Genomic DNA, 26,013 nt, shown 5'->3' on the forward strand with positions numbered 1-26,013 from the left:
TCAATTTTCCAAATTAAGCTTTGTCACCCACCCACTCCAGTAATGGTCATATAGCTCATATAGCTCATTTGTTAGAAAGAATAAAAAATGATAGTGAGGCCTAAGTAGTTTTCCAGAGCTCAGGAACGAATGGCTTGTCAACTCAAAGGCAGAATAATGGCTTTGAACATATCACAAAGTACCCTCTTAGGACTGAAATGGCAGGTTACACAATTAACAGACCACACAAAGCAGCTAACATGGATGACTACACATGGATTTAGGATGGGGAAGTTCTTCTGCCAGGGTGGGGATATTGCAACAGTGCAACTGGCAGAGACTCCGGCATAAATATTTAGGAGTGCTGTCACTCCCTTTGACATCAACAGGACTAGGCTTGTTTAGAACTATATGCTCCATTGTAGCTGGTTTGTGAATTACACTAAGCCTGCACAACTTATGATCCACTAAGCCAAATGCAGCTTCTCTGCCTGTATGGCAACATATCAGGGTTTTTATGCGTGCTTGGAGCAGCATTAAGAAGGCTGCCAAGCACCTGGCAGGCCACAATATACGGTTGGCAGGTTGTGTCCAGCTGGTTATGTAACATGTCATATAGATTAAGCCATAGGCCACTGATGATCTGGCTTTTGAATTACTAGGAATCTCCTCCCTCCCATTTGTCCAGGTGTGGGCCAATGCTTCACCACCCTGAGAGAAAGATATCTAAAATATATCTTGCAAAAAGTCATGTGACCATATTCTAATAGGCCCTGGTTCCGGTCCCTTTACTTGTTGTATAGAAGAGAAGATCTGGCATAAGCAGCTTGCTGTCATGAACGAAGGCTGCAGCTGCCAAAATTCTGTCCTCTACACAACTACCAGCAGTCCATGTAGGAACAGAGGTGAAAACCATTCACATTTCTAAAGCGAGCAAACTGAATATGCCATTCTCAGACTTATGTACATGTGGATCAACCAGATAACACATTTTCTGAGAATTGTGTTATAGTTTCAGTTTGAAAAATGTGCACAAAAATGCCTAATGCAAAATAGTATTTTTAGTGTAAGAATGCATACAAAAGCCATGCGTTTGAATTTTTTTTTGGTGTGTGTGTGTGTGTGTTTTATTTATTTATTAAAAAAAATCAACAAAAATGGGAAATAATGGATGTAGGACTGAGTGCAAGCAAAATGTAAATGGAAAACACTTAGTCAATCTATCCCAAATCACGAGTGTTCTCCTTGGCATTTAGTCATACTAGTTGTAAGCCATGACTTCGGCAGCTTAAGAAACACTGCACAGTTTAAAACTTTTACTATTCTACCTAGGATACGTTTTTCACTCCTCTATTAGCAAGGGCAGTTCATATCTAGTAATGACTTTGATCATGCTACTATCTGGTTTACTAAGTTTGAGGGCACCAGGAATGTAAATGGGTACCCCTACCTTCCTTTGATATGGGAAAGGGGGTTTGCTAGAATCACACAGTGCCGATGGATGCTGGAGACTGAGTTAACCTTGTCTAGCAGCGGCCAGGAGACTGAGTCAGAGGCTATAGTGTCAATACCTAAATGACTCTGAGCCTGGTGCTAGTAAGAAGATGATCACTGAACTTGAGGTTAGCAGGCAGGAAGCCCTGTAAAGCAGACCCAATAACACCGCTACACCGCAAAATAGGGGAGAAAGATGGCCCAGCTCTCTGGAGCTGGTTCCCCCTGGTGGCAGGCTATATTCCATTTTCCAAGCACACTAAAACCAAAGGCTACTAAAAACACACACATCTAAAAAACATCCAAGTGTTGTTACAGTTAAAGAGACCACTCCCGTTAGGCACAATAAGGCATGGGGAAGTGCCAGTGTGTGTGTGTGTGAGGCACAGTCTGAGAAGAAAGAAGGGCCTGGGGAGAGTCCTAAAGATCTGCATTCAGCCCCCAGGACTGAGGTCCTCCACCCCTTCCTTAGACAATCCTCATTCCTCTGCGGTTTCAAATTATTCACCAGCTTACTCTGCACCTGGCAATGTTATTTGCAGTTTCAGAACTCGTGTGTGCTTCGATATGGCTCAGCTCCCAATGTGCTGAAAACTTGCAATATACCTACCTTATGACCCCAGTAATTAGAATTTTATTGCATTTTTAAAACATCTACAACTCCCCCACCCTGCAAATGCATAATCACAACATTTCCCTGGCACCAGATGGTCAAGATTTACCATGTTATCATCCTCAATGCATTTTCTCAACTTGATTTGGAAGAGTGGGTCCCTCCCTTTTCTTTACAACATGTAGAAGGCAATGTTCCTCCTGCTGCTTTAATAGCAGCAGATGGGTGAGCAGCTAGATCATCTATTATTTGAAAAGCAAGGTGTTTTGTCTCAGTGGATTATGTTCAGTGATTATTGTTGGTTCAGGACTAAAAAGCTGTGAATGGAGTATTATAGAGAGAGAGAGAGTACTACATGCAAGAGCTATGACAGTGCATCTGCCGAAAACTGTCTGGTTCGCTTTCAGGCATGAGGGGACATAGAGTGGAAATCACAAGGGAAAGCAGATGACTCTGGAGTCACTGAACCAAAGAGGGAGTAAGCAAGTTGCCTAATTCTAGCTACAGTGTCTTTAATACCTCTCATAGGACTAAGCACTGGGAAACAGAGTGTTTGCAGACAAGCTTTTTCCTGTTGCTTTCAAATGCCTGGCCTTGAGAATCAGCAACAGGCATTTTCAAAAGCAAAGAACCTTTGCATGGAGGAAAAAGGGTTGATAAGAATGCAATGGAACTGCCATGAAGGCAATAAGGAGCAGGGAATCTAAGAGCAATAGCAGATGTTCTTGTATATATGCATTTGATAGATGAAAATGATTATCAGCATGTACAGTGGAACCTCGGTTTATGAACACCTCGGTTTATGAATTTTCGGTTTATGAACGCCCCGGACCCATCTGGAACGGATTAATTCACTTTCCATTACTTTTAATGGGAAAGTTCGCTTCAGTTTATGAACGCTTCAGTTTATGAACAGACTTCCGGAACCAATTACACCCATGTTTCAGTTTATGAACGCTTCAGTTTAAGTACTCCGCGGACCCGTCTGGAACGGATTAATCCACTTTCCATTACTTTCAATGGGAAAGTTCGCTTCAGTTTATGAACGGTTACTCCGCGGACCGTCTGGAACGGATTAATCCACTTTCCATTACTTTCAATGGGAAAGTTTGTTTCAGTTTATGAACGCTTCAGTTTATGAACAGACTTCCGGAACCAATTGTGTTCATAAACCGAGGTACCACTGTATTTGTTTAATATTTGTTTAATATTGTAAAGTAGGGCTAGATGACCAGTGGCTCATATATCCAGATCTAACCTTGGAGCTGCAATTTTCAGACTGTCAATAAACTGATCCTTCTTCCCAGGTCTTTGTAGGTCTTTGTAGGTCTTTGAAGGGAATGGGTTTGCCTAACAACTCTCAGCACCCTTTACAAAGTACATGTTCCCAATATTATTTGGGTGAAGCCAGAACAGTTTTAAGTGGCATGATACTGCTTAAAATGTATTGTGCAGGTAGGGCCTAAAACTGGCATAATGGCAAAACTAAGATGCATGGAATGTGATCAGGACATAAATATGACCTTCTGGTTCCAGGTATGTGAAGGAAAACTCTACAGGGATCTTAGACTATGTGTTCTGGACCAGTGGGAATTAATCCATACACAATATGAAAATAATAATAATGGGCCAAGTGAAAGTATAGGTCTCAGCCTCTCCTATATTCCTAGATCCCACCTTTATCCCACTCTTACCTGAAGGCACCAATACTGCAATATCTTTGGCCTGCCCTAGATCTTTTGAGTCCATGCTGGCTTTGGCAAAATCACGGCAACCAAAACAAGAAACAAATACATGTGGCAACCAGAGGAATGTTTTACAATATCTACCATCAGGAATTTCCCCCCTTTACTCTCTCATTAATCAGGTCCCTAATGTTCACTTTGTTATCACTCTGACACTTCCTGGGGTTTGGTACTATCTGCTTTATTGTGGATATTTCTATACATAGAATTGCGGTCGTTAATCATGTTTGGTTTGCTGATTCCCACTTGCTTAGCATCCTTAAGTCTTTCCTGCTACCTGCTTTTCGCCCTCCAAGGCTGCTGATCCCTTGACTGACTCCTGCAATCCATCAGTGTCTGGTCTTTAGAACTGGCTTGCCCTGTTGCGCAGGGCATCTCGTACCCTTCCTCACACACAAAACAAGAGTATAATGCACTCCAAAGCAGGAAAGGGTGGAGAGGGGAATGGAGTGCTTTAAGATAAAGCAGTCGGGGCATGTGCCAAATATCCATTATAATCCGTTTAAATCTCAGCTTGCTCTCATTATCTCCAATGTCTTTATGAGAGTCCGACAACTGGGACATTATTGCTTGTCATAAAGTGAGAGCTGCTTCAGTGACGGCAACCTTTGCTTACTTTCTGATGTGAGAAATATAAATAGATCCGAGCTAATAGGAGAAAAAATAGCTCAGCAGCTGGAAAGGGAAAATGATGCTCATAGCCACTCAGTCGGTAGCCAGGAAAAAAAAGTCATTTCCTATAAAATATAATTAATGTTTACAGCCGTTTGGGCGACTGGGCGAAGTAATCCATTTAAAAATACACTTCAGGTTTAGATCCACTTAGTGGTGCAGAAGCTATGCACACATTGCTATTTATTCCAGCTCCAATGTGCTCCCAGCGCTGGTGCTTGAAGCCCAGAGCACATGACATTTCAATCCGTAAGTATCCTGCAGTTTCACGAGAAGTGCTGCTGTTTGATGCACTTTCCCTCAAACCAGCTTCCATCCAATAAATAGGGCAGGCAATCCGCTCACAAGGTAGAAATTCTGCAAAACCCATTATCAATATAGTGGGGTAGAAGAGCTTGGGGTGGGGGGGTGGGGAGAATGACATTTGGCAACCAGTGCACTCCTTTGGTTTCAGATAGTACATGAGTAGACGAGTCTAAAAAGTCCAGGACACAAATTTTCACAGCCAACTACGGTAGCAGCTATGGTGGTTCATATACCAGAAGTAATGTATTAACTCTTCAAATTAACTCTTGAAATGTATATTCCATTCTGAGTAAACTAAGCCTCCTACGCCTTCTATTCTTGATACTTCAGTTTGGGAACAGACCCAATACTGTTTTAGTAAACATTAGAATATTATGGCTTGTTTTTTCCATGTTCCTGATTTAAAAGCTACCCTAACATTATCACAATCCAACTAAATATTTAAGTGATCAATACTTGCTTATTATTTTATTGCACAAAATATGGGGTTAACTTCAGGGCAAATGTCAGATTGTTTTCCCCAGTTACCAAGGCACCTAGTTCTGGTCCTGCTATAATTTACTCTTCATTCTACTGGGCTTCTGTTTAGAAAGCTTCAAATTATTCTGCTGAATTCTATGCCATCCTTTGTAATTAGCTCCACTTTTCCTACTCTGTTAATAAACACTTTTTTCTGTTGTTTGTTACATACTGTATAAACCAAGCTGCCAAGCCAACATTAAAAAAGCTGGTAAAATCACACAATATCTTAAACTTTATTTTTATTTTATTTATTATTTTAAGAAAAAAATCAAGTGTTGAGGTTGGGGAAGAATTTACAGTGACAAAACAGTCAGCAAGTTGCATTAAGTAGATGTTTTGTCAGTTGTATACAACTCCGACAGGACAAATTGCCAGCACATTTCTTTATTCATTTTATTGGCATGCATTTTAAAACTTGAAACATGCTCTTGCTCTTTGAAAACACTATAAACACATGTTCTGATGTACTAATATGGAGGTCACACTTGTTAAGCATAAGTGTGGAAAGAATTGTAGGGGATCCTATTTTCTTTCTGGCTTAGCCAGCAAGCATGCATAGAAATGACCTAAATAAATAAGATTTGTAACTTGAAGCAAAATATAATTATGGGGTCAACAGGAAACAGCATGGACTATGACCCAACCCCTATAAACATAGATACCGTAGCAAGGCAGAGAGTGCAGAAAGCTAGGCTGTGGAGGACAAAAAGGGAGGGGGAGACCCCCGTCTCTCCACCCAAATTCTTCTCTGCTGTAAGGCGCTGATAGTATCCGTGCACGTTCAATATCATTCAATACCATAATCTCATGCGGAAAGCTATTTCTAATCTTGATAAGAGTAGTCTATCAGTAGAGGCCTCAGCTGTCAGATGCACCCAGGGAAGGAGCAAGGTCTCAGTGCCCAGGCAACAGAGGAGAGAGGAGGCAAGGAGGAAAACAAATGAATCTGGCACATTATGACCATAGCTCAGTGGTAGAGCACACAGTTAACAAGCAGAAGGTCCTGAGTTCATTCCTTAAAGGGATAAAGTAGCCCTCTGGCTGAGAACCTGGAGAGACATTCCCAAAAAGTGAAGGTGAACAAATCGTTGGGGTGCTGCACCTTTTGCAAGTAGAGGGGTCAGATGGTGGCCATTGTGAATAATTACTTAAGAATGTTTCAGAGAAGGCATACATTCCAAAACAAACATACAAACCCCTTAGTAACCAAATATTAAACACCTTTCATAACACCTTGCTAAACGGTCTCCGCCCAGTATACGTGAAGGAGCGTCTTCACCCCATCGTTCAGCCCGGACACTGAGGTCTTAGCACCGAGGGCCTTCTGGCAATTCCCTCACTGCGAGAAGTGAGGTTACAGGGAACCAGGCAGAGGGCCTTCTCAGTAGTGGCACCTGCCCTGTGGAACACCCTCCCTTGTCAAGGAAATAAACAGCTATGTGTCTTTTAGAAGATATTTGAATGCAGCCCTGTTTAGGGAAGTTTTTAATGTTTGATGTTTTATTGTGTTTTTAGTATTCTGTTGGGAGCTGCCCAGAGTGGCTGGGGAAACCCAGCCAGATGGGCAGGGTATAAATAAAAAAATGTTGTTGTTGTTGCTCAGCGAGCAAAGGAGATGGCCACAGATACAAAAGCAGAAGCAACCAATTGCATAGGCTCCTGGGGCCTCCCACTGCCATGTCTGCAGCAAGTAATTGCTGTTGATATCTTAAAATGGTGGCGATGTAGAAGATTTGTCTCACTTGCTCAAGTGTACTCAAAGCAGAGTTGTGCATCCATTATCCAGTATGGTATGATGTCTCAAGCAGATCCCACACAGGTCTATGCTCTTTGAGTAGCTACTACACAGTACTAATTTAATACTCAACCTTGAACAGCAGAGGTTATGAATGCCAACGCTGACAAAATATCTATATGTGATCCGACGAGGAAGCCCAGTAATAGACTGGGTTTTAGAAAGGAAGCTGAGGTAGAAAGTGGGCCAGTCTACATCCCTAAAAACACTTTTAAAGCAATTTAGGAGACAATGAGTGGCAGGAAGAGGAAATCTTAGATGAAAGCAACTGTTTCATTTTGATAATATATATATAAAAAGATGCTATTCTTCTTAGCTTACCCAAAAATCGTAGAGTTATGACACATTATTTGTTTCAGCTGCAAGATCACCCGTAGGCGAAAGAATATCATTATCGAAGAATTCTTGTATCAGAATACTAAATACTAGACAGCAAAGTCTTACATTAGCAGAAAAGCTAATGTTTGTTGCTGAGAAATTGTTGGTGATTAATTTACCAGTGAAGGCATAACTTGGTCAATATAAGTATGGCTATTGTCAAACTCTCTGATCACTTTTCCCTTGAACTTAAAAAGGGTCGCACACGTAATAATAAATCCACTCTCAACTTTGCCCACATAGGCAGAGAAGTCCTGACTTAAATACTGATTGAAAGGTCTATCATAATAACTTGCCCTCAAAAGGGAATGGTCATCCAAACACCTCCCTTCTGCATTTTGCCCCAAGGGGCAAACAACAGTTTTGAAGGGCAGGAAGCACAAAGAATAGCAAGGGGTAAAGTTAAATCCGCATCACGCTGAGGCTCGATCCCAAATGGAATAACCCCACACACTACTAGGGGAGCATAACAGTAATCCCATGTAGTTGCATTGGCCACATGTGGGATGTCTACGTATGAGATGTGTTTATGTTCAGGCTCCATTTTTGCAGTTCACATGAGTGCTGCATATGCAGTTGACATCTTGCCAAAATAATGCTGCTTTAAAAAGAGCTACTGTCATCATGGAAATCTCAGTGATTAAATATACTTGACACACATGGATGAGGCAGGTCATCTAAACCATGCCTCTAGAAATGAATGATCTGACAGCAGTGACTCCCTTCCATCTTCCTGGGGCAACTTGCTGAGAGCACCAACATGTGTGAGGATACCCCTCAACCACAGGTGTGGGGAGCTTGTAGCCCTCCAGATGTTGCTGAACTACATCATCTGTGGCTATTGGTCTTCCTTCCTGGACATGATGCTCAACAATATCACACATAGCACTATTTTTTTCAGATGCCACATGTTCATTTCCAGCACAAATGAGGCTAAAGCGTGCAGGTTAGGTAAGAAGAGTTCCTTTAAAGAAGGAGAAGGAAGAAAAAGAGGTAGACTTACCTACTGGAGACATTTCAGGGACACTGGCAACATAAGGTCCATCAAGAAATTTTGGTTCATTATCATTAATGTCCTGCACTTTGATGATGAACTCTGATTCGGGCTCCAGTGGCTTCCTCGTATCGACGTCCACTGCTTGAGCACGGAGGGTGTAGAAAGGCTTCTCTTCACGGTCAAGGCTCTTTATGGCATGAATGTCCCCTGTGGTCTCGTCAATGGTAAACACTGTACCAGCGCCATCTCCTGATAACGTGTACTTAACACTTCCCACTCCCTTGTCCAAGTCAGAATGAAGCTTAACAGAAAAAGAGAGAAAAGGACAAAATAATTAATAAGAGAAATTCATGGATGGAAGAACAGTAGCTTTTCCATTTTAATTATTAATCCAAAAATCATCTCAATGGGAAAGTTGCTATTTCTGAGGAAGACAGGAACATTGAGCAAACCCTTTGGGATCTTTAAGTGTACCTAACTCTGTTTATAGAAATTATTACAAATAACACCATGTAGATTATTTCATAATTCTTATCTCAATTAGCCTCTGTGTTCTTCTGAGGTTGATTAGACTGAGAGACACCAGCCTGCCCATAGCCATCCAGTCGGTGTGGGTTTGAACTTTAGTGATATATGCTAGTTCAGGAAGTGTCAGTTGCACTTCCTGTGTTAATATCTTGGGAGAGGGAAGTCTCAGGTTGGAGTTAATGCTATGTACAGATACAGGACGTCTAGCGTAATGACACTTCCTGTACTCGACTTCAAATGGGTTTGCACATTTCCTGTAAGGGTAAATGCATGAGGTACCAAGAGAACTTCTAATGTGCTTGATATAAACACAGGGAGTATGACATAGTTGTCATTTCTGCAAATGCATTGTTAACATTCAAAACCACTCTTAATTTCATGGATGAATCTGGTCCTCCTGAGATCAGTGCCACTATTCTAACCACTACCACACACTGGTTTTAAATTTAAGCACAGAGGTTTCCTTCCACTCAGGGACAGCCTATCCCACTTCATTGCCTAAGGCAAAATGGGAAGGTTCTGCCTAGACTATATATGCCTCCCAATTATTTCCAAATCCACAGGCAAGGAACATCATGCCTAGTGGAAAAAACATGTGTCCAGAAGAACATGCCCTACAGTAGAAGAAAAGGAAATATATTCTTCAATGGTGTGAATACCACTTTTGCTAATGGAACAGAGTAACCTCTACCAAGAGACCAGCACACATGTGTGTATAAAGGCTGACCTTAAGGTGGATTCACAAAATAAAAATAAAATAAAAATGCTAGCTATCAAAAATGCACCTCATTTCAGTGATTTTGGGGTGAAGGGGCTCAAAAGAGGGGCAAAAGGCCATGAAATATTGCCCTTACTTTGAATTTGCTTCATGACTTTATCATAGCTTTGTGGCATTGTAACATTAACTGGCTTGGATCAAGTAGTCAGCTTGAAAAAGCCGTTGATTTCAGGAGATGAGGTTCTGAATGACCACATCAGACATACCAAGCAGGACTCTTCAGAATCAGAACGTTTATTGTATCTATCAGTATGAAAATCACAGTAGGACAAAGATGAAGAAGAAAATAAGAAAGAAGGCAGTAAATGAAAAGGAAGAACACACAATTGCATGTTGTCATCGACATCACATCACTGCAGCCTTTTACATGCAGAACCCAGGCTTTTAATATAATGGTTGTCAAAAATATATTCTCTGTGCTAGCTTAATGCCAGAGCATTGAACACCTTTAGTGGTTTTTTTTGGGGGGGGGTCATATCTCGATCATTTTTCAACACAGTTCAGCTGAATTGCACCAGATGGAGCATAAACGAGTAAATAACAGATTTTATTCATAATTTTACTACTATCCAGTGGTAGGAAAGTAGCAGGCCTGGCATATGATTCCTCCTTTAGCCTAGTGGGATGGAGGGACATTAGCTTGTTGGGGGTGGCACTTGCTTCAGTTGTTAGCTAATAGCTCACCAGTATTCCTCCTCTAACCACTAATGTTTCCTTTTTATCAACATTCCCATCCATGGTTAGGCCACTTCTGTGTTTTAAAAATACATCTATGAAGTAGTCTTATATGATAAATAAGTTCCCCCAAGTACAAAAAGAGTGCCTTTGACATACTGTACCACTAATCTACTGAAGCCTGTCCTTCTGCACTTAGAATTAAGAATTGTGACTTCCTTCCAGGGATAGGGGGAGGAATTCGTTCAGGTCACTTTTTACAGAGGACCAGATCCAACAGTCCCAAAACTCACTCACGAATTGAAGACAAACCTAAGTTAAGGAATGCATTTCTCCAGATTTGGCTACACAGTTTAGGCGTACAAAAAGTACAGACAAAAATACACGTTTTGTGTAAAATGTGTATTTAACATATGAATGCATTGAAAAGTGCATATTTCATCTTAGCAAGTGGATATTTTAGTTAAAGGGTGCACTAAAATTCATGCCATGTAAATGCAGACTTTTGGATTGGACTGAGGCACTGTCTGGAGAAGATTTGGGGTGGGGATGGAAGGGGAAGTCATACTGTTAAAACTGCTCACACAGCGCTGGATACAACCATATGAGCAGAACCTCCAAATGTCCGTATTTTCCAGGGACGGTCCCGGATTTACAGAAACCATCCCAGTTTCTGATGTGATCTTGGAATGTCCTTTTCCTTAAGATGCCCCTATTTTAATCATAAAAATGTTGGAAGGTATGGAGTTATGTGGACCCCCCCCCCCAAGCCAAGGAGAAACCTTTAGAAGACATCTGAAGGCAGCCCTGTATTATGTTTATATATATGTTGGAAGCAACACAGAGTGGCTGGGGCATCACAGCCAGTCAGATGGTTGGAGTGTAATTATTATTACCATTATTATTAAATAGGGCACCCATATTTTCATCAGAGAAATGTGGGATTTTGTGCATTCCTTTATTAAAATAAAACCTGTAGAAAACAGGATGGAATGGATCTCTGAATGAGTGTCAGTAAACCTGATACACAGGGACACAGGTGGCACTGTGGTCTAAACCACAGAGCCTAGGGCTTGCTGATCAGAAGGTTAGCGGTTCTAATCACCGCAATGGGGTGAGCTCCTATTGCTTGGTCCCTGTTCCTGCCAACCTAGCAGTTCGAAAGCACGTCAAGTGCAAGTAGATAAAGCGGGAAGGTAAACGGCATTTCCATGCGCTGCTCTGGTTCGCCAGAAGCGGCTTAGTCATGCTGGCCACTTGACCCGGAAGCTGTACGCTGGCTCCTTTGGCCAGTAAAGCGAGATGAGTGCCGCAACCCCAGTCTCGCCCGCGACTGGACCTAATGGTCAGGGGTACCTTTACCTTTTAAGCCTGATGTATGATGGAATTAGGCTGCCCAGAACATCACCACCTCCTATGACAGAATTCTCAGAGCACAAAAGCTTTTAAAGCTTACGGCATGTGATATAACTCCTCTACCTTTTTGGAATATTTGCAGGTCCAGCATAACTTAGCATACCTGCTCAATTTCAGCACTTTGAAACAGAGCTATGACATAATACTTTGTGGAGTGGGATTGCTCCCCCAGCACAGAAGGTCTTGCTTGCAGGCTTCCCACAAGCATGTAAGGTAAAGGTAAAGGTAAAGGACCACTGGGTGGTTAAGTCCACTCAAAATTGACTATGGGGTTGTGGCACTCATCTTGCTTTCAGGCTGAGGGAGCCAGCATTTGTCCACAGACAGCTTTCCGGGTTATGTGGCCAGCATGACTAAACCGCTTCTGGCGCAACGGGGCACCGTGATTGAAACCAGAGCACATGGAAATTCTGTTTACCTTCCCAGCACAGTGGTACCTATTTATCTACATGCACTGGCATGCTTTCAAAATGCTAGGCTGGCAGGAGCTGGGACAGAGCAACGGGAGCTCACCCTGTTGCAGGGATTCGAACCGCCGACCTTCTGATCGGCAAGCCCAAGAGGCTCAGTGGTTTAGACCACAGCGCCAACCTGCGCCCCTTGTCCACAGCATCTATGCTGGGCTAGATAGGCCTCTGGTCTGATCTAGCAGGACTCTTATTATGCTCTTATTATACCCATTTAAATAGAACAGATTTCTACAGGAGTAAAAGATAAAGTATGTTAGCCAGCTGTACCTGTCTTGTTCTGATATTACACTCTTAACAGAACTCCGAATTAATTTCAGCTTGTGGGTGTACAGGACACATTGAGAAACAGTTGTTTGTGTGTGTGGCGAGGTGGAACTTATACACTGGCAGGCTCCATGGCATCTGTTTCATGGCAGTGTTATTGTTGACATTCCCTGAACTGGATCAGATGGCATGCAAAAAAAAAAAAAAATACAAATACAAAAAAATCTGCCACCAGGAGAAGCAGAGCATCTGCTGGGGCTTTCTGGAGAGCTGCTGCTTGACTTTTTGTTGCTTCCAACTTGTCAGGAAACAAAGCATTTGCACAGAAAAAATGCTTGCTCCTTTGATCCCAATGCATAAGTTATAAAAACCTCAAATCCTTCCTGGAGAACAGACATTTATTTTGGAACTGGAAAACATCTGTTAATGCATGCCGCAGAGGACATAACTTTACAATAGACTTAAAATGCATCTAACTGCCATTCCTTCTCCTCAAAGAACCACATAAAGTGTGATTCAACAACAAGGGAAAACCGACCCCCCCCCAAGTGTCCCTATTTTTCAGGGACGTCCCTGATTTAGAGAAGCCGTCCCGGTTTCTGATTTGATCCTGGAATGTCCCACTTTTCCTTAGGATCTCCCTATTTTTGTTGGAGAAATGGTGGAGGGTATGGAGTTATCTAACCCCTGAGCCATCTAAAAGCAATCCTTAAAAAATGTTTAATGTTTTATTATGTTTTTATATATGTTGGTAGCTGCCCAGACTGCTGGGGCAAACCAATAAGATGTGTGGGTTATAAATAGTGAAATCATCATCATGGAATGGGATGCCCCTATTTTCAACAGAGAAATTTTGGAGGGTATGGGATAAGGATTGTTGACTGAATATTCAGCACCCACACTAAACTAAAAAGCTGAGGCTTAATTTTTTTGGGTGTGTGTGTGTGTGTGTGTGTGACCATAACAGTTACATTCTCATGAAACCACTCAAGTTTAGTCATGTAAATAAATATGACCCACAATGTGCAGTCCTTTTACAAGCAGAACAACAGCTTTGTTTTCACAGCTCATCCCCACACTTCCTCACTTGAGGCCGTTTACTTTTTTATTTCAATGTTTTACCCTCCTGACTGTAAAGAGTTTGGAATCCAAACATAAATAAAATACCAAAATAAAATGCAACATTTTCAGTATTTGCAACAATGATCCACAGCAGAAAAGAACCATTGCTGCCCTCCTATCAAGGACCTTACCTCATCCCTCGGTGAACCTTATTTTTTTATCTCTAGCCCTCTCAAGGAAACTAGATAAGTGGTTTACTGACAACAGGGTTACTTCTTCAATTGGTTCAATTCCATATCCTTCAACATTCTCACTTAGGAATGTCAGGGAATTCCAACAAAAACAGAAATGGAAATTGCTGGTGTTCTCTTATCCATCCCATTATCTGGAACGTGAATCAATGTGGCAAAAATATTGGTATTCACTGTTGTGGTTTTTTCAGTCCACAAATGGTACCTAATTGATTTCACCCCTCCTCTTTCATTGCATTTCCTTCATGAAATGAATGCCATAATGATGTTGTAGGTTTTGGTAGAATTAGCAAAAGTTAGAAACAATGAAGGTGTGGCAAACACAGAAATTCCTGCACTTAGCCTAAACTAACGGACCAGATTAGCCTGGTAAGACTGGCTGAATGCAGCCATTAAGAAAGATAGCAGATTCATGACCCTGGCAAAACGTGAGGCATTCAGCAGCAGACAAGAAAGCTGGAGGTTACCAAGCGTGTGTGATGGCTCCACAGGAAGACAAGTGTTCTCTTAAAACTAAGGTTTTGAGCAGGGGCTTTTGGGTAGAAGAAAAGGAGGGGCCAGAACTCCATGTGGGAGCTGAAGGCCAGAAGATTTTGGCAGGCTGGGAGATGTTCAGGATGCCTTGGAAATCTCGTGCTGCACTCCTGGGTGACAAGCTGCTCTTGAGATGCAACACACTGAATGCGCTCCAAAGCAGACTTACGTGTAAATATGTGTAAATGAACAATATCTCTTAAATACATGACAGTCTACACTTCGTCTTGATTCCCAATGGAAACACAACCTTGGCCATAGGAGCCAACTCTTAAGGGTTGAGGGGTCTTCACCCCCACAATAAAATATTTTTGGGGGCCGCCCCCAAGTTAATGAGCATTGCCATTCAAAGGTGTGTGTGTACTGCGTCATGTGATTTATTAGGTGGGGGCAGGGCTTACCTGGGCCCGCACAATATTTTATTGAAGTTGGCACCCCTGAGTAAGTGGGTATGGGTAAGTGCCTGGAACCCCTTGGAATCTTGCTACAACTCAGTAGAGATTAGGGGCGCTGTGCAACCTTTGTAAGTACATGAGTACATACGGTAAGTAATTAATTGCATTAATTATGTAAATTATGTAATTTTGCCACAGTGGAGCATACCCTCCAACATTTATACAATTAAAATAGGGACATCCTATTCTGTAAATAAATAATAATAATAATAATAATAATAATAATAATAATAATTTTACAATTTATGCCCCACTCAGAAACTCTGGATGACTTCCAACACATATAAAAACACAATAAAAAAGTAAACTTTTTTTTTGGGGGGGGCACTTTTCTAGCCTTTAGAAGAAGTCTTCCAAAGTTATAAAGTTACTTATCTCCTTGGCTAGGGGGGGGGGGCAAAACTCCATACTCTCCAGCTTTTCTCTGATGAAAATAGGGATATCCTAAAGAAAAGTGGAACATTCTGGGATCAAAGCAGAAACCTGTATGGCTTCTGTAAATCCAGGACTGCTCATGGAAAATAGGGACACATAGGGGGTCTGGGACAATGAGATGAGTAGCATAGTTTTTTGAGGAAGGCAAGCTGCAGCAGAAAACCAGTACAGTATGCAATCATGACAAACCTAGACAGTGTCTTAAAAAGCAGAGACATCACCTTGCCAACAAAGCTCTGTATAGTTAAAGCTATGGTTTTCCCAGTAGTGATGTATGGAAGTGAGAGCTGGACCATAAAGAAGGCTGATTGCCGAAGAATTTTTGCTTTTGAATTGTGGTGCTGGAGGAGACTCTTGAGAGTCCAATGGACTGCAAGAAGATCAAACCTATCCATTCTGAAGGAAATCAGCCCTGAGTGCTCACTGGAAGGACAGATCCTGAAGCTGAGGCTCCAATACTTTGGCCACCTCATGAGAAGAGAAGACTCACTGGAAAAGACCCTGATGTTGAGAAAGATTGAGGGCACAAGGAGAAGGGGATGACAGAGGATGAGATGGTTGGACAGTGGAAGAAAGGAATGGAAGAATTGCATAACACTTCCAAAGTTGGGGTCCCCCCCCCACAAGCAATTAAGATTTCTGTCCGTCTTCCATCAAAAATGTATATTTTGCTGTGAAAGTGACCAATTTTCAACTCAGTCCCATTACCCTCCTTTCCAATAGCAACCAGAAGCATTTGATTCATCACTGGAAGTTTACAGCCTCTTGTTTAAGAGGAGCATAACAAACCCCACCCAGCAGTACACTAATAGAGGATGTGCGTGATACAAACGAGCTGCCTGTAGCTCCCTTTGAGAAACTGTTTATTAAGAGCTTTGTCTGGATTGACTTCAAAATGATTATCCTTTGTCATTTTGCCTGCCACAGCACTGCACTAAAGTCAATAAGGAGAGCGGTAGTCTTCTTTATGGGATTTGCCAAAGCAGAGTGTTCTTAGTCCATTCAATCGAAGAATGCATAATAGCTGTGATCATCTGGATTATCACCGCACAAAGATGGATATCAAAGGTCTTGAAGTAGCAGCAGAGCAAATACTTTGCCTAACCTACAAAGGTAAGCCGGAGTGTGCAAATCAGAGCTGTTGACTTGTCTATGTTTTCTCTGCATTTTGTATTCTACTACAGATATTTCAACTATAAGGATATAGTGACTTGGGAAAGGATTGAGTTCCTTTTTTCTGTATTCTAAAATTGATGTCTATGACCTATACAATTCCTGTAATAGTTTATGCTACAGTCCTTTACTTATCCAGGAGTAAAGTGATGCCTCACAAGACGAAAGTAATTCGTTCCGTGAGTCATTTCATATTGTGAAATTTTTGTCTTGCAAAGCACAGTTTGCCATAGGAATGCATTGAAATTTAATTAATATGTTCCTATTTGTCTTGCGAAGCACGGCCATAGAAAAATTCATCTTGTGAGTCACCCAAAAAAATTGTGAACCCCTTTCGTCTTGCGAGTTTTTCATTGTGTAAGGCATTCATCTTGCGAGGTACCACTGTATGTCCCATTGAACACAAAAAATTCTATTGATGTTTGTGGTATAATATAGTCAGTGCTCAGAAAAGGTGCCAGTATGTTTCTGAGCACAATTCAAAGTGTTGGTGCTGACCTGTAAAGCCCAAAACAGCTTTGGCCCTGTATATCTGAAGGAGCGTCTCCACCCCCATCATTTAGCCCGGACATTTAAGATCCAACTCCAAGAGCCTTCTGATGGTTCCTTCACTGCAAGAAGTTACAGGGGACCAGGCAGAGGGCCTTCTTGGCAGTGGCACCCTCCCTGTAGAACACCTTCCCATCAGATGTCAAGGAGATTGATAACTATATAACATTTAGAAGACATCTGAAGGCCCCTGTTCAGGGAAGTTTTAATGTTTGATGTTGTAACGGGTTTCAATTTGTTGGAAGCTGCCCAGAGTGGCTGGGGGAACCCAGTCAGATGGGTGGCAAACAAACAAACAAACGAATGAATAAATGTCATTATCAACATCATCATGAAGTTGTTACAACAAATGCCACACTTTTAACATTTGGAAAAGAAGGTGCTGGTATTGCGTAACCTTGAGTATTCCCAGAAAGAAAGCACGGTGTAAATTAAGCCGACATAAAGCTTGCCAGATCCTAAGCCTGGCAGAGGAAAGGCAAGCTTTCAAAATAGTGTTTGAATTACACTACCCTGTTTGCTGGCTTTAAACTGGGTTGGCAATTCACTACACTGAGTTGAATGGACTTGGGATCCAACACTGGTCTCCCACTTTTTGGCCCTGTCCTTGGAACACCCCTTTTTCAAGGCTTAAGCCAGCTAAATTTTCCGTTGGGCTCAGATGGGTCCCAGCTGGGGGATTCACTGGCATAACTCCAGCTGTGTTGAGGGTGAGGGTGTTCAGCTGGTTGCAGCTCTGCCAGAAACTCGCTAAATCCTAACCCCACACATCCCGCCAGATGTTGCTATAAAAGATTGCCCTATTAAGTGAATTTTCACTATATTACCTATGTGTGGCCCTTGTCCTTTTAGTCATTCCATCAACACATGCACAAACATGGTATCTTATACCTCTAAAACTTTAGTACAGTCACTGATCTTAAAATGAATGCTACTGTGTGTGTGTGTCTGTGTGTTATCTTAAACTGTAAGGATTTATAACTTGATTTACATTGTACTAATGTGATGAAATTGCTAAATGTATGCAATAATCTATCCCTATCTAACAGACGTATCAAATAATAACTAAACAATTTCTCTGTTGGTGTATGTCTCCCCCCCCCCTTTTCTGCAATAACCTGATTCATAAATTGGAGTAGAAAACCCATCTCATTTAATTATATTGCTTCAGAGACATTCATGAACTTTGCGTAAGTATTATTGTAAGAAAGTTGACTATTTTTAATTTAAATAAAATATACATTTGTTTGGTTTGTCAGGCAATTGAGCAGAGTAACTAATTGAGCCTGAAATTGAAATGAATTTAATAGCCATTCACTTCCTCTATAAAAATAGGGTTCACTCTACCAAGAGATATTGACTTAAGTAATTAATGGTGATTTAATGCATTAGGAAAGATCTTGCTAATATGGGTGTTCTCCATGGGGCTCAATAGAGCCTGTTCCACCCTCCTCAATGACTATTTTAAGGTCATTTCAAAGAATGGGAGGCCTGGGTGCATCTCCTGTATTCACACTTTATTTGCCTAAAAGAAGTTAGTCAGATATTTGAATGAGAACACAGAGATATAGGCATGTTTGGAGCTCTGCCCCTACAGGGATAACTGTTTCCACAAGGTTCATCCATTTAATGCATTAACACACTAATCATACAATACAATGTTGTTGTTGTTGTTTAATCGTTTCGTCATGTCCAACTCTTCATGACCCCATGGACTATTACGGTCATAGACCAGCAAAGACTAAACATAGATTATGGTGGGAAAGTCAGAAACGTAGAATTCATTTTAACCTTCCAGCGTTTGAGCCAGTTCGGTTCTCTCAGTTTCCCATTCATAAACTCAGTTCAAATCCAGGGGACCCATTCCATCAATGTGGGGGGTTGTGGAATGATGAACTGATCCTGGCCCCAATGCCTTACCAATTCTTACCCTGCCTGTTGCTGTCAATAAAGGTTTGACCTGATTTTATCCCATCACCATTCTGCAGCCTGGTTATTTGCTGCTCTTGTGCACCATGTAATATGCTTGCCTGGGCAAAACATATAAGGGTACTGCTACCCAAAATGGTCCTTTGAGGCCAAGCAATCTCCTAGCTTTTCTATTCTGCTGCTAAGGTGTTGCTATCAGTGATTTTTGTGTGTGAGAGAGGCTGTGTGTGTCATTTTTTATCTTTTGTTTGAGTACTTTGATCATTTTTTTTTTGTTTTGTTCTTTAGCATTGCTTATATTAGCTGCCTTAAGGAAACTATGCCCAAATGTCAGGATATAAATATTTTAAATTACTTAATAAATTAGGCAGCTCAACCACTTTCTCTCACGCTTGAAAGCCTCTTTAACCCCTTCTTCCCCAGTGTGAATCACAAATGCAGTCCCTGAAAGTTATTGACCGTAGCAGCTCACTCTCGCGGGAAGTTAAGAGACAAGGAAGAAAAAAATGAAGAGCTGAGATGCTTAAAGAAAGGAATCCATCAATGCCTCTATTGCTGTTCACATTAGGAGAAGGTTAACAAGTTCTTTGCTTTTCTCTCAGATGTTATTGGGCTGAGTCAGGGTTCCTTGCCCTCTAGTCAAAGCTTAAAGAAAATTATATCCCTGTCATGTGTTAGCTGTGGGGTTCCTCATCAGAGAAGAAGGACCAGAAAGCCCCAATCGTACAACAAGCCTTGGATCAGACTCCCTGTGGGGGTGAGGATCCAGGATCCAGCGGTGAGGCTGGGGAGGGGGTTATCTACACCAGGGGAAAATTCAACTTCTGACATTGGGGCCGAATGGGTCCCAAGCCGAATGAAGAGGCAGTATATTAACTGTCACATAAAAAGCTACTCCATCTGGAAAAATGACAACAAGGATTCATCAGGAGTAAAACTATCCTAGGAAGTAAGACCCTTCTCTCTGAGTTGATAGGAGTCTGCTGAAACTGGGGTGTGGCTTCAACAGCTCCAGCTACAGTCATACCTCAGTTTAAGTACACCTCAGTTTGAATATTTTCAGTTTAAGTACTCTGCGGACCTGTCTGGAACGGATTAATCCACTTTCCATTACTTTCAATGGGAAAGTTCGCTTCAGGTTAAGTACGGACTTCCGGAACCAATTACACTCATACCTCGGGTTAAGTACGCTTAAGGTTGAGTACTCCGCAGACCCACCTGGAACAGATTAATCCACTTTCCATTACTTTCAATGGGAAAGTTCACTTCAGGTTAAGTACGCTTCAGGTTAAGTACAGACTTCCGGAACCAATTGTGTTTGTAAACTGAGGTACCACTGTATATTTAAAACAAAACAAAAAACAAAACAGTGTTCAACTGGAAGAGCTGCTGGAATATTTGTGCACCAGTTCAACCTGCTACTGGATTGCCTGCATATACCAGACCCAACTGTGGACTGTTTTGACTCTCCCCTGACCCCTGTGAACACTGCTTGCTTGGACTCTGGCTTTGAACCAGTCCTGAATACTGTTTCCGTGTTTGCCAGCAGGTCTCCTGGTTACTCAGGTCCCCCCTCTTGCCAAAGAACTGCCACCCGGGGACTTAAACAATAGAACTTATCAAATTAATTCAGAATTTAACACACCACAGGTTTTTCACTCATAAAGCTGTGCCACTCTGAAGAAATCATGTCACGCTGCGAAGGCTGATCAGTGCACTTTGCAACGTAAAAGGGTCTCTCTGCAGTTTCACTTTGTGCTTCAGTGGAAAAATTAAGTCCAGCAACAAAGAGACAGGGGGTGGGGGTGGGGACCCTCTCATTAAGTGTTATTGAGAAAGTCACTAAGGAAGGGACTCTCTGAGGAAGTAGTAGATAAAACGATCTTGGAAAGGACAGAAAAAGAAAAAGAAATGAGCCTCTTTTACAAGGTTAACAACTCAAAGTCCTTCGCCGAAGGCCAAGCAGATACAATAGTGGGATTGCATGCAAAGTGGGGGAAAAGAGTAAATGAAGGTGTCAAGGCATGCCAGCAGGCTGAAGGATTAAGGTGGTTTGAGCTGAAATACTGCTTTTTAGAAATTCCAAATCCAGCAAACATTTCAAAATCTAAATTTGACCTGTAGAACAGGGTGGAGAAGCCTCTCTATCTCAAAGGGCTATGTTTCCACCTGGGCAACTCTGCTGGGGTTTGCAGGGCAGCGGTGGGTGGAGCCAGAATCCCCCCCCAAAAAAGGTTTTTCTGACTTATGTAAGCTTCTCAAAGCTTACCCCCCCCCTCTATTGGACTTTGAGGGATATTGTTTTTTTAAGCTTCAACATTAATTCTCGTTGAATAATTTTAAAAGTAGTTGTGTGTTACATATCAGCAGAATGGTGTCAGAACAGTTTAGCCTGAGGGGTTAAGCAGCAAAAAGGTCCTATAAAACAGTTTATTCTAGATAGGATTTCTCAGTCTGACCAAATCATTAGTTGGCTGCAGACAACAGAGCTTGCCTGCTAATGGATTGGCTGACTTGCCTTCTCCTGAGCTTTACCTGCCTGGCTTGTACCTCCTCATTTTTGAACAATGGGGTGGCAGTGTAGCACAAGTGTAACTTCTCCAGTTCTGCCTCTAGACCTTATACAAAGCTTTCACCGAGTTCCTCCTTTTTCCTCACTCTGTTTTCTCTGCTCTCCTCCACTCTTCTTGCCTTCTTGCCCTCTGGCCTCTATCTTTGCCATCCAATGCACTCTCAGAATTATGAATTTCAGTCCGTTTCTTACACTGCCCACTTCCTTCAGCCACTTTGGATTCTGTTTCTTATCTTGTGGCCCTTGACTTCTGATAAATAAATCATGACACGGTGTAATAGGTCGTGTGTTGTTCATCTGAGGTTGTATTTTCCTAATTTGTCAGGCCTGCTAATTTTATGTCCTGATATGTAAAACCACATAATTAAAAGCAGATGCAATCCCCCCCCCCTCATGGCTGTATTTTCATCAATATACACATTTTTTAATGCACCCTTACCCTAGTATATGCATTCTAACTTGGCTGGATAACAGCACTGCAAAATCCAGAGAAATGCAAATTTCAAAGAATGGCTGCATTTCAGTTTTCATATTAATTCAGAAACATCAAAACAGGTAGATTCACTGAATAAGCCTTCTCCACCATCCCTACATGCCCATCTCATTGCATGGCCACTCGGTACACAAACAAAGCTAAGGAGTGCTAGGAGGCGTTCCACTTAACTTGAAAGCAAAAGACAAACAGATACAACCTACCAACCACCTTGTCTCCCTTTCAGGAAATGTGCCGTTGGCTGCAGGCACTGAAAGAAAATTGATTCAAATCCACTGCATTTGTTGAGGTCATAGATTTTAAAGGGTTCATATAAAGCTAGTGCTTAATTTGACAGTGATGGAGACCCTTAGGAGCAAATGCATCTTTTGTGGTGTTTTTCTATGTTCTTCTTTTCACAAAAGTCTGTTAGGATTTTGTGAGCATTATATTTGAAGCCGGCGCGGAAGCCTTTTACGCTGATCTGCTGAATATTACTATTTTACTTTCATTTCTGAATTGCATGGGCCATGCAGTACTGACCTTGCCCATTTTTATATTATATTATATAGCATTCCACATGGGACTGATAACATTGTTTCACGCCGGCCAAAATTCCCTGTATTTTGTAGCCATTCACTGCAATATGTTATATATAATAAATATAACAGATGCCCATGCTTCATTGGCAAACTAATTGTGAGAGTATTCAGAGTGGGAGAGTACTTCTAGATGAGCTGGAGTTCATCAAAATTAATACAGATCACGTGTACATCAGCGCACCTCTATTCAGTCCAGTAACTAGAAAAATAAGAAAATGTGAGCAAGCGTGGGTAAAGGTTAAAAGTGTTTGACTGGGGTTGGAAAGAAATGAGTTCAAACCCGTACCCGGCTATGGAAGTTCATTGGGTGATCACCAGCTAGTCACAATCTCTCAACCTAACCTTCGTCTTGGGGGAGCAGGAAGAACGATGTTTGCCACCCAAAGCTGTTTGGAGTAAGGACTGAATGTTCATTGTTGTTATGAAACTGTGAGGTAAAAAAGGTAAAGGTAAAGGATCCCTAGTTAAGTCCAGTCAAAGGCAACTATGGAGTTGTGGCGCTCATCTTGCTTTCAGGCTAAGGGAGCCGGCGTTTGCCCACAGACACCTTTCTGGGTCATGTGGCTAGCATGATTAAACCGCTTCTGCCGCAACGGAACACCATGATGGAAATCAGAGTATGCAGAAACGACTTTTACTTTCCCACCAAAATGGTACCTATTTATCTACTTGCAGTGGCGTACTTTTGAACTGCTAGGTTGGCAGGAGCTGGAACATAGCAACGGGAGCTCACTCCATTGCGGGGATTCGAACCGCTGACCTTCTGATCGGCAAGCCCAAGAGGTTTATACCACAGTGCCACCTGCACCCCTTATCAAACTGTATGCAGGCCTTTCAACATAGGGAACACCAGCAGCAACAACAAAAAACCCAAATGTAATTCAAAGCATCTCCCCTGATAATTAAGCTACTTCCAAATCATACAGAAAGCTGCCATCCGGACTATACAAAGTTAAAAAAATACTTTCAATTACTTGAGACGTATGAAGAAAACGCCTCAGCATGTCTCTATGTAACCACAAAAGAGGAAAAGCATCTATGAACAGTTAAGTTACTGCCTCACTTACAAGTCAGCCATAATTTGATTAAAATGTAGTCCAAAGCACTGTGATTATTAGAAATTTAATAAATAACAACAAACTTTTAATTATTTATACCCTATCCATCTGACTGTGTTGCCCCAGCTACTCTGGGCAGCTTCCAATTTAATAAAAACACAGAAAATGCCAAACATTAAAAACTTTCTGATACAGGGCTGCCTTCAGATGTCAAATTTGTGAGAGGAGGACATTTCTATTCTGACATGGAAATCCAAGGGAGGAAATCTGGCACAAAGGTAGCACTATCATTTTCCTACATTTTAGAAGCCAAAACTCAGGTCGTGAGGATTGATTCTGGAGTCACCAACCTTTTTGATCCAGTAAGCACATTTGGAATTTTGATATGATACTGTGGGCACCAGCCACAAAATGGCTGCTTTGAGGGTTGGACATAACACAAAATGGATCTTATGGTGCATGGAATAACACAAATGGTTGACTTATATAGAAGAGGAGAAAAAGAGGCAGGGCCACAAAATGGTACAAGTACGCCCCCCTTCAATGGGAAACAGGCATATATCACTCAGCATCACACTCTTTCTGATCAGAATGGAAGATTGGGTGAGTATTCAAAACTGACACAAAATGAAATGTGGGTCTGTTGGGGGAAGGCTTCAATGAAGGAGAAGCAAACCAGTACAAGCAGAAATTGAGCAGGAAAAATATATAGTTTCTTGTGCATTGTGGATTTTTGAGGGGATATCTACAGAGACTTTTCACAGGCCCCACAAGAGGCCCTGGTGCACCCACCAACAGTGGGCAGCAGGTTGGCCATCTTGCACTAATTAGTACTGATCGAACAAGATATCACCAGAGACAGAATACCAGACTGAGCTGTTCTGCTGTCATTTCACACTTTTGAATCAGGTTGTTGGTGTGTTGCAGTGTGCAATGTGTTTACATGGCGCATTTCCATCAGCAGGCAGGAATGTATGCATTCTTGCAAAATGCAACACAGTATAACTAGGTGCAGACTTTTATATACACACACATGCAAGCAAGCTTATTCTTCTTTCAGTACCTACAAACACCCACACATATATAGGTGAGAAAGCATGCAGAATTTGCACACACTTACAATTTGATAATTAGCAAGCCCAAAGCAATTGAGTATTTTGCTGTGCCTCGCCCTGTCAACATTATCATTACTGTATCAGTAAGTTAACCAGTCTAGTTTTTCAAACATTGCCCTTTGTAGTGCCAAATTTGGGGTTGAGAACTACCTCCATAAGAGAACAATGTGGTTAAAAGCTTCTGCCTCAATCTGCCTGTCTTTGCTTGGCAGAAGCAAGCATCGTATACAATTTGGACACCAGGTCTAGCTAGGAAACCCAAGCTGTTTTCACACTGATCACAATATTGAGGGGAGAAACATTACCTTTCCTGTCTTTTTCATACTAAAAAGAGAGGTTGTGGTGGGAGAAAGCAAGCACATTCAGCCAAATTCACTTAAGAGTTTCATTCAGGAAGGTCGGGGATTGAATGGGCAGGGCCAGTACAACCATCTTCACCTACCTTCCATGGGTAGGGTTGAAGAATAATTCATATCCTAGTCCGCTACATTATCATGCCATTTCACTGGCTGCTCTGGTGCCAGGTTGCCTCTGTTGCCAATTATGACAGCTGCAACGAATGATTTTCAAGTCCAGCTTACTCTAAGCCCCTTTGCATGTGAATCATGTGGATCACACGTGGAAAGGAGCTGCAGAGCGGTACCCAAGGCCTCACCCCAAAAGTCACTATGATGAACCCCAGAATGAATAGGAATTTGTCGTATGGAAGCTTTTTTCCCTGCAGTTGTGGGGCTGAATTGAGGAACAGCAATGACTGGACCACAGAGGCAGCCCTTTCCTATGCATGCATTGGTCATAGCTGCCAAGTTATCCCTTTTTTTAAGGGATTTTCCCTTATGCTGAATAGGCTTCCTCGTGAGAAAAGGGAAAACTTGGCAGCTATGGCATTGGTTTTAAGGTTTTAACATCCTGAGTCATTAGGTGATTCACAGCTAGCTGTTTCTTGCTCCTGCAGTTACTGCTGCAGCTCTTAGAGCAGAGCAACGGCAAGATGTTGTAGTCATTCTTTTCTCTCAGCCCTGTTTAGTCCTGCTGCAGACTTGATTCAATCTGCTTCTCAATTGTCCTTAGGTCTGACTGTAACAGAGGCATTAACTGTTCAATCCTGGCCTCTACAACACATGTGCAAAATTTCATGATGATGATGGCGATCGTAGGAGTCAACTCCTAGGGG

The 26,013-nt window shown here is 41.9% G+C and overlaps 1 protein-coding gene across 1 annotated transcript in view; it reads right to left on the reverse strand.

Moving 5' to 3' along the window:
* The window catches only part of CDH12 (cadherin 12), a 432,344-nt gene that overhangs the window by 85,956 nt on the left and 320,375 nt on the right, over nucleotides 1–26,013 (reverse strand). Inside the window, exon 4 of the mRNA XM_035126166.3 lies at nucleotides 8,508–8,802. Within this exon, the coding sequence (XP_034982057.3) occupies nucleotides 8,508–8,802 (295 nt within the window). The remainder of the gene's footprint in view (nucleotides 1–8,507; nucleotides 8,803–26,013) is intronic.

The sequence above is a fragment of the Zootoca vivipara genome, chromosome 8, assembly GCF_965207765.1.
Source record: "Zootoca vivipara chromosome 8, rZooViv2.hap1.1, whole genome shotgun sequence".
In the NCBI taxonomy this organism is placed as follows: Eukaryota; Metazoa; Chordata; class Lepidosauria; order Squamata; family Lacertidae; genus Zootoca; species Zootoca vivipara.